Raw genomic sequence first — 10,018 nt, forward strand, 5'->3', positions numbered from 1 at the left:
AATGATGCAAGTTCCCCAAACGAGAAATATTCCTATAATATTCATACAGCGTGTTTTGTGTGTGGTACTAAGTGTGTTTTAGTAGCCTAACCTTATACTTTATGCTTTTCATTTCCTATACCATGTCTATTAATATTACATTTAATAATATAATATTCATTCAGTGGCTGTTTTGCTGTATTTATATTGTAGGCTATCCTTCTAAAATAGCACAAATAGTTTGTTTTTCTAAAGGGTCCCTGGTGAAAACTATGTTACAGATATGCGTAGCTTTATGTTAGCATGCGGTCTGGGGCATAGGGATAAAATAAAACGGGCTATGTTGCAGCTTTTGCGATTGAATGGAGTAGCGTGCGTCTCTGCGCTCTCTCGTTCGCTCTATCACACGTTCGACACACACGCACACGCACACGCACACGCACACGCACGCACGCACGCACGCACGCACACACACACACACACACACACACACACACACACACACACACACACACACGCAGATTAGAGTGACAGACTGACAGAGAGGGAGGGAGGGAGGGAGAGAGAGAGAGAGAGAGAGAGACTGATTTCTGTTCCAATTTGGCTCTTGCGCGCAGCCCCTGGATGACAGAGCAGTGGAGTTTTATAGGCTGCAAACGGGGGAAAGTCGCTTGTTGTTCGGTCTGGGAAATGAAATGGATTGGCAACACGCTCATGTCTGTCTGTCTGTCTGTCTGTCTGTCTGCCTGCCTGCCTGCCTGTCTGTCTGCCTGCCTGCCTGCCTGCCTGCCTGCCTGCCTGCCTGCCTGCCTGCCTGCATGCCTGTCTGCCTGTCTGTCTGCCTGCCTGCCTGCCTGTCCGTCTGTCTGTATGTCTGTCTGTCTGACTGTCTGTTTGTCTGTCTGTCTGTCTGTCTGTCTGACTGACTGTCTGACTGACTGTCTGACTTCTGTCTCTTCGGGCTCCGGGCCAAGTCCCAGGCATTTAAACCTCGCCAGGAATACAGGCAGCCAACACTGCTGATGAGAAACACTCACAGTGCATGCACAGCCTATTCGTCTTCACCAAAATAATCCCTATTATTACAATACTGACTTAGTGTGTTTATGGACTTTTTTTAATCTCCTATGGCAGTAACTCAAGGACCATCATTTAGTCCACATAATAGGGCCATGGACCTGTGGCCAAAATCTGAGATCATCTTTTAGGTTTGATATGAGTTTGTGCCCAATTCCAAGACCTGCGTGTATATTGTGCAGATATAACAGAAACTATGATCAAAACCGTCATTTCATTCTCTAATTGTTTCAACTTCTTGTAAATGAAATACAGTTGAACAATTCAGCCCACGTTGAGAACCACTTTCCTATGGGGCCACTATATTATTGCTATAGTATTCGTATATGCGGCTGTGATAGTTATAGTGACTTCATCACGGGTGTTTATTAATCCGTTATGGTATCATTCCTATATATAATGTTCCAATATGGGCTTACATTTGCTGTGATTTGGGCATAATATTTCTAAAGCCTATTATAGAACCATTACATTTATTTAAGGGCCTTCGCTCAGCGCTGTTGAAATTCTAGTCTTTTTTTTTAACGCCATTATTTGTGCTCAAATTTATATTTGTGGTAATGCCAGTAAATTTCAAGCCAATTCATTAGAAAGTTACGCAGGCAGGCAGGCAGGCAGGCAGGCAGGCAGGCAGTGCCCTGGGCCTATTAGTATTAATGCTATCTGGTCTCTGCTAACTGACTGCAGTGGGCCGAGGAAGTGCCCCGCACTTCCTCTTCAAAGAAAATAAGCCCACAATGCACAGCAGCACGGCTTGTGCACTATTCATGCTGGGCTTTTTTACGGACCCCCGTGAACCAGCCCGCCCTCCCCTCGCTCCCTGGTGTGCTATGTTATTTCTAGCCATGCCTCCAAATGCATTATTAAGTCCACATTATGTTGAATAATTGATAGATTTAAAAGATCTACAAGCACTTCCCTAACCCACTGGGGGGCTCTGTAGCATGTGCAAATTTCATGAAGCCCCCCCCCCCCCCCCCAACACACACACACACAGGCACATACATACATACACACACACACACACACACACGCGCGCGCGCATGTCTGCTGGATGGCAGAACGAGCGCTGTGTGTTCATGCTCTCAGAAGGAAAGGCGCTGCTTGTGATCTTCTGATATGGCCTCAGAGGGCACCCTTAGAATGTCCCCTCTGCATAGGACATTGTGTATCGGCTGGTTCCTGCAGGCAGGGAGGAAGCAGGGCCTGTGCTGTTACGGTGTCACAGCACCCCCCCCCCCCCCCCCCCCACATGCTGCTGCCGCTGCTAAGAATAACCCGGAGAAGAACACTGGCGTTTGTGTTTCCCATAAAACACACCTCTATCTTTCGGTGTCTCTGGGACTTTCCGGTTGGAAGGGTATAGGCGTTGCGTTACAGGCCTCGGGCATGGGATCACTGTTTCCTCTCGCCCCACTCTCTCTCTGACAGACGTGCCTGCATGGAGCCGGAGCGATACCTCCACTCACTGTCTCCTCTCTCCCCACACTCTCTCTCTCTCTCTGACAGACGTGCCTGGAGCTGGAGTGATACCTCCACTCACTGTCTCCTCTCTCCCCACACTCTCTCTCTCTCTCTGACAGACGTGCCTGCATGGAGCCGGAGCGATACCTCCACTCACTGTCTCCTCTCTCCCCACACTCTCTCTCTCTCTCTCTGACAGACGTGCCTGGAGCTGGAGCGGTACCTCCAGAGCGAGCCCTACGTCTCGGCCACGGAGCTCAAGTTCGAGAGCCAGGAGGACCTGTGGAGCAAGCTGATGCTGGCCTGCGGGGACAAGCCCAGCGACCCGACCATCCCCCGCATCAAGGAGGAGGAAGACAATCAGGACGCCGTGCCGCACACGCTGGACGGCGGCAGCTTCCACTCGGACGCCAGCAGCGAGGCGTCGGACAGCTCCGAGGAGCTCTCGCCCACCCTCGACTTCGCCGCCAACCCGCTGAGGGACATTCTGGGCGACGCGGGGGAGGAGTTGGGCTCCACGGTCATCAGCACCCCGCCGTCGTCCCCCGAGCTGGGCAAGGAGGGGGCGGCCCAGGTGTGGAGTGGCCTACAGACTGTGCTGCACTCGCCCGGGCGGATAAGGACCGGGGGCGGGGGCCGCGGGCTGGCCAGTGGGGAGGCTTCGCCGGACGGGAGGAGGCGGGTGCACCGCTGTCAGTTCAACGGCTGCCGGAAGGTGTACACCAAGAGCTCGCACCTCAAAGCACACCAGCGCACGCACACAGGTAAACGAGGCCCCCGGCGCAGGGCAACCTCACCGTGTACTTTCTAATGGCCAGCAGGGGGCGACCCCAGTGCCTGTGAAAAGAAGTCCGATTGTATGGAAGTCAATGCGGAAAATGACCCGACTTCTGGCTTGATTCATTAGCTCGGTAAACACTTTCCTCACATGGTCTGCGGGTCTTCTCGTCCACATAGGGTCACTTCTAGCTAAAAAAAGGGAGGAAAAAAGGATGGCGACGGTGGAAAAGCCAAACTCGAGGAGTCAAAATGGGAGTCCACAAACCAATGGAGTGGCTAATCCCTCTTTTTATACACTCTTTGGCCCACAGTGTGAACCAGCCCAGTCTATTTCTTTTTACTGTATATAAACATTTGTCCATGCCCTAAAAAAAATTTGATTTCACAATTTTGTCTCTAAAATTGTTAAATTTTCCCGACCTGAGGTGGTCGGGAGACCCCCCGGAGACCCCCTTTGGGGGCCTTCGGGGTCTCCGACTCCCCGCCCCAAACCCCTTCCCCTAACCCTAACCTCTCCCACCCACGCCTAAACCTAACTTCTCCCACCCCCCACGCCCCTTACCCTAACCCTAAACCTAACCTCTCCTCTCCCACCCCTCTCAAAACTCCCACCCCTCTAAGAACTACCATCAAAAAAAAACTTTCCATTGAACAATTTTAGAGCCGCAATTGTGAAACAGAAACATTTTTTGGCTGTAGAGTAGACATTGTTTGGGGGGGAGACTGTGTTGTTTTATACACTCTCTGGCCCACAGTGTGAAGCTGTTATTGCCGCCATGCAAAACGGCAGTGGCACGAGTGCGAGCACCCCCTGGGGGGGGAAATAGCGCCCCGTCTGGTTACGAGCTGGTGTTTGTTCAAAACAAGTCTCGCTGGGGGAATGTTAATCAAGTCAGGTGATGAGTAGAAACCCTCCAAGCAGCGGGGGTGTTTGTGCTGCTGGCTGTTGATTTGTGGCTCACGGCGCTGATAACGCTCCCACATACTTTGAATAGTTTGTCAGGAGGAATGCCCTCAACGGTGACCTCATTCGCACAGAGGAACATGACTGGCTGCCAGTGTGTGTGTGTGTGTGTGTGTGTGTGTGTGTGTGTGTGTGTGTGTGTGTGTGTGTGTAGGGGGGGTAAAGAGAGGGGGGAGGAACGGGCTCTCTTGTGGGCGAGCGAGGCCCAGAGGATGTGGATCCTGCAAACAAATCAACAGTTGTCAGATTTCACCATGGGAAGAACAGAACCTCACCGAGAGAGGAGGGGGGGAGGGGGGGGAGGAGGAGGGGGGGGGGGGGGATTCGGAGGAGGGGGGGGGATCTGACATTTGCAGTTATTTGCGCGGGGTTCAAATGTGAGCAGTTTCCCTCGTCACCTCTGACCACTGCCAGGCCGTTTACAGCTGTGCCGCCCATTAGCCGAGGAAGCCACATTCCTAGCATTCTTCAGCCACCACGTTAGCCACAGGCTTAATGGCCTTTAGGACCATTAGGAAGGCTCTCTATATTCTCCTGCAGCTCCCCCATTACATTACATTACATTACATTATATTACAGTGCATTACATTACTTTATATCATATTTTATTACATTACATTACATTACATTACATATTATATTACATCATATTACATTACATAATATTATTACATCATATTACATTACATTACAGTGCATTACATTACATTACAGTACATTACATTATATTACATTACAGTGCATTACATTACAGTACATTACATTATATTACATTACACTGCATTACATTACATTACAGTACATTACATTATATTACATTGCTGTAATGTAATGTACTGTAATATGATGTAATACAGTATAATGTACTGTAATGTACTGTAATGGAATGTAATATGATGTAATATAATATTATGTAATATAATGTAATGTAATGTAATGTAATTAACTGTAATGTACTGTAATATAATGTAATGTAATGTAATGTAATGTAATGTACTAATATAATGTAATGTAATATGATGTAATGTAATGTACTGTAATATAATATAATGTAATGTGATGTAATGTAATATTATGTAATATAATATGATGTAATGTAATGTACTATTACAGTACATTACATCACCTTACCTTACCTTACCTTACAGTACATTAGATTACATTACATTGCATTATATTACATTACAGTATATTACATTACATTATATTATATTACATTACAGTACATTACATAATATTACATTACATTACATTGCATTACATTACATTGCATTACATTACATTACATTACCTTACCTTACCTTACCTTACCTTACCTTACATTACATTACATTACATTAGATCAGTGGTTCTCAAACTTGTTCACATGAAGGACCCCTAAACTGACTAAAATTAGACCACAGACCCCCTTTTAGTTTTATTACAGCAAGTGTATGAAACTATGACCAGAACAGTCCTACATTCTGTCATTGTGTTACTTACAGATGGAATTATAGTGAGAATAAATTATCGCCCTGTTTGCTGGGGACCCCCTGGAACCCCCTCAAGGACCCCTGGGGGTCCCCGGACGCCACTTTGAGAACCACTATATTAGATGACATTACATAAGCCGGCTACTGGATCAGTTCCGTCAAGCTGCACGCCACAGCCCAAGCTCCAGCAGCCAGACGCTGGTTTTTCTCCTCAGCTTACTCTGCTGTCTGCTCCGCTCCTGGATTTACTATACTCTCTCTCTCTCTCTCTTATGTCACTCAGTAGGGCCGGGCGAGAAGTCAATATTATCCTTTATCGTCTTTCAGTGGAATCATATCATAATCACACGAAGATACCTTTTGATTTTGTGACGCATTATATAGATATTTAGAAATATTGTTATGATTATTATTGTGCTATTGGTTTCATCGGCCAGCCCCGTCACTCAGGGAAGTAATCACTTAGAAAGTGCGTAACCGCTGCATCAGAGGGTATCAGAGGTGTTTTGTTCCAAATTGAGGAAACCACACTGTTTAAAAAGAAAAGTGGCACGTATTCATATAGAAAGTGATTTATAGCTCGGAATTATGACAAATAATGGTGCTTTTCAGTCGTTTAAGTTAAGGCAAAGCAAGATAAGGCAAGGTCATTTAATTAATTGGTTGACAAAACGCTCTCCCTTCTACAGAATGCCTCCTCTGTATTTTAGGGCTATTGAATGATGAGCTCTTCACTAAACCTTTAGAAGCACATTTGTAAAGGCAAGAATGTTTTCCCAAGCTTTCGCGAAACAAAGGCTTCTCTCTGTCCATCTGTAGTACAAGCTAGCAATTTGGAACACTTTAATGAACTCCAGTGCTTGGTGTCCGTCTTCTTCTGGCTGATGTTAACGTGGTGGTGATGATGTGTGGTTGATGTTAACGTGGTGGTGATGATGTGTGGTTTGCGTCTGCAGGTGAGAAGCCCTACAGGTGTTCATGGGAGGGCTGCGAGTGGCGTTTTGCACGGAGCGACGAACTCACCAGACACTTCAGGAAGCACACTGGAGCCAAGCCATTCAAATGCACTCACTGCGACAGGTAAGACTCACTCACACACTCACACACACACACACACACACACACACACACACACACACACACACACACACACACACACACACACACACACACACACACACACACACACACACACACACACACACACACACTGCACTTTGGACTTGGATTGCTTTTAGATGGCTGGCAATAGGGGACACAGTCTGAGTTCCCATTCTTAGATCATCATGACCAACAGCAGTGCGAGCAGCCAGTAGTAAAATGTAAAAAAAAAAAAAAAAAAAAAAAAAAAATGTCAAAGCCATTGCAGTGAAAGAGAATAATCATTATTGTTTGTTTGTTGTTGACTTTCTGCTTTATTTAAATTTTGTGTTTGTTTTGTTTGTTTTTTGTTTGTTTGTTTTTTATTGGGGGGTGGGCATAGCAATGGGACAATATGCTTATATCACGATACAATTTGATACACGATTATGTGGTTCACGATTCGTTACAGCCATACTATGATGTAATAAAACCGTGCTATGATGTAATAAATGAAAGCGCAATGACGACGAAGAATGACAGAATCATGTTTTGTGACAGATCTTTCTAGCAATGCCGGTGTCTTGCTACAATGTAAATGGCAATTTAGAAATGTCATTACAAAGTGCAAATGATATAGGTTGGATGGAGAGCTTGTGAAACTGTGATGGTCAAGCGTCTCATTTGTGATTTTTATAGCATGAATAACACGGAGCTAATATCACAATACATTCTTCTGCATCACGATACATATCGCTACATATTTGTATCGCGATATATTAAATGTGGTTATTATCGCCCCGTCCCTAAAAAATAATGTGTCTTCTTACAAATGAGTCACTGTGCTCTTTTCCTCGTCTGTCCAGCCATGGTGACTATCGCTGCTAAGGCTAACTAACCAGTTCTTCTTCTTCCGTTTACTCCAAACAAAGCAGAAACGTAAAACACATCATTTCCTGTGCAGCAGGAAAGAGCTAACAGACAGCCGGGGGTTTAGAACAGACAGTCAAAAGATATTTTTGATATATAGGTTGAACCACTGTTGCGTTATACCAATCAGTAGCAAAACGGGTATTTATTTCTACGAGAGTGTCACAGCTTCTTACTTTCAAGCTAATTCTCCTCTCCTTTTGGCCCCCTCAAGGTGTTTCTCCCGTTCTGACCATCTGGCGCTGCACATGAAGAGGCACATCTAAGATGGCCGCCGTGGCGAGAGCTCTGAGGGATGATTCTGGTTGTACGCCCTGACCTGTGGGAAAGGGGAGGGGGGGGGGGGGTGTGGGGGGCATCGGAGAGGTCGGGGGGCGTCCTGGGAGCGTTACAGGGACACCACCGCGTTCCAGCCAGTGCGGGGAAAAAACAAGCAAAGCAGGCTATTATTTGCACCATACTCAGTGCCTCCGACACCTCGCTGTGGAGATTGCTCTTGAAAGGCTTTTTTATGGAGGAGAGGAGGAAACATCTGAACCGAAGAAGACGGAGAAGAGACACTCTCCTGTATGGAGAAGAGACACTCTCCTGTATGGTGTTTGACGCTTTTTCCTGGAGGATTATTGGAACTCATCCCGTGGGGGGGGGGGTTGCACCTTCTCCGATGAACGTGTGTTTGCCTGTGCGCATGAGGACTGAGTGCCTGCGACTGGATGCCTGTGCTGGCTTACGGAGCGGATGATGAGGACTTGAGTGCCTGCGACTGGATGCCTGTGCTGGCTTACGGAGGGGATGATGAGGACTTGAGTGCCTGCGACTGGATGCCTGTGCTGGCTTACAGAGGGGATGATGAGGACTTGAGTGCCTGCGACTGGATGCCTGTGCTGGCTTACAGAGGGGATGATGAGGACTTGAGTGCCTGCGACTGGATGCCTGTGCTGGCTTACGGAGCGGATGGAGGTTGCATCGTGGAACTGCGAGTGAATGGCATGGAGGGGATGAGGAGAAACGAGTGGGGGAGAGAGTATCTGTTGTTTCACTGAGAATGAATGCAAGCTAAACAAAACAAAAAACACACAAAAAAAGGTTTTGTCTGTGCTGTTTGAGTCTGTTGGCTGTGGTGTGGAGCAGAGGGGAGGGAGGGATGCGGGGGGGGATTGGATGGGGGATTGGTTGGATTTGCGAGAGAGCGCCCCCTTTCGGCCCGGAGGTGGAAATACAGCTCCCGATTCAAAAAGTGGGAGGTTGTTCTGTTTTAGTGCAGCTATTAAACGTGCAATGTATTACGTAGCCTGTCTCCAAAACGTACACGCTATCAAAGCTCATTCTGTTGTCCATTGTGTAAGCTCTGTATCTTAAAAGAAAATGAAAAAAAAAAAAAAGGTTGTACACAGTTATTGCCATTATAACAGAAGTTGCATGGGCTCTGGGGATCTGTTGCTCACCTGTTCGCTTATAGGACAACACAATTCCATTCAAGAGCAGCTACCTACATATTACTCAATATCATAGTATTGTACGAAAAACATAAGGCAGTCATTTGTTTATTTTAATTTAATTTTTGTTTTATTTTATTTTTTTACGTTGGGGATACCACTATTGCTTGGCAACTGTCTTGATCATGGGATGTTTTTTTTTCTCCTTGTTGTTTTTCTTTACTCTCGCTATTCTGTTTTGTTCTATCTGTGAATGCACTGTCGACCTTAATGATGCCTTATGTAAGTGGCCTTGTCCTGTTAAATAGATCACTCTCACACACACACACAAACAAACAAACAAACAAACAAACACACAAACAAACACACACAGACACACACCATTAGGGGGCGTTGCGAATGCAGTAGTGCGAGATTGAATAGCTTTACAACGGCTCTGATCCATACCGTCGCACTTTGGCCCTTTTGTCTCGCGACAGAATAATAATAAAAAAAAATAACCATATATCAGCTTCATAATGACTGCCATTTTTACATTTCTGTGCATTGTTTGTCAACTATATCATATCATCATAACTATATCAAAGCTACATCATATTCTCCAAAAATGACCCAGGTCTGAGACAGAATTGTGGAGCACTTGGGGGGGGTGGGGGGGGGGGGGGACAATTGGGTTTTGTATTGTTTTACTACTATGTAGTATAAGGTGTGGACGTATGGATGCACTTCAGATGGACTGTAACTCGCTGTCAAAGGTACAGAGTCTTGGAAACACGTTCTCATGGCTCGTGGTCTAAATTTAGAGTTACCGTCAACAATACTCTCCGGTCAGTTAC

At 46.2% G+C, this 10,018-nt stretch overlaps 1 protein-coding gene across 1 annotated transcript in view; it reads left to right on the top strand.

The window, feature by feature from the left end:
- The window catches only part of LOC310792140 (Krueppel-like factor 6), an 8,654-nt gene extending 575 nt beyond the window's left edge, over positions 1–8,079 (top strand). Inside the window, exons 2-4 of the mRNA XM_083653857.1 lie at positions 2,720–3,284; positions 6,693–6,816; positions 7,961–8,079. Of these exons, the coding sequence (XP_083509983.1) occupies positions 2,720–3,284; positions 6,693–6,816; positions 7,961–8,012 (741 nt within the window). The 3' untranslated portion in view covers positions 8,013–8,079. The remainder of the gene's footprint in view (positions 1–2,719; positions 3,285–6,692; positions 6,817–7,960) is intronic.
- The last annotated feature ends 1,939 nt before the right edge of the window (positions 8,080–10,018 follow it).

The sequence above is a fragment of the Poromitra crassiceps genome (assembly GCF_964638095.1).
Source record: "Poromitra crassiceps genome assembly, chromosome: 17".
Lineage (NCBI taxonomy): Eukaryota > Metazoa > Chordata > Actinopteri > Beryciformes > Melamphaidae > Poromitra > Poromitra crassiceps.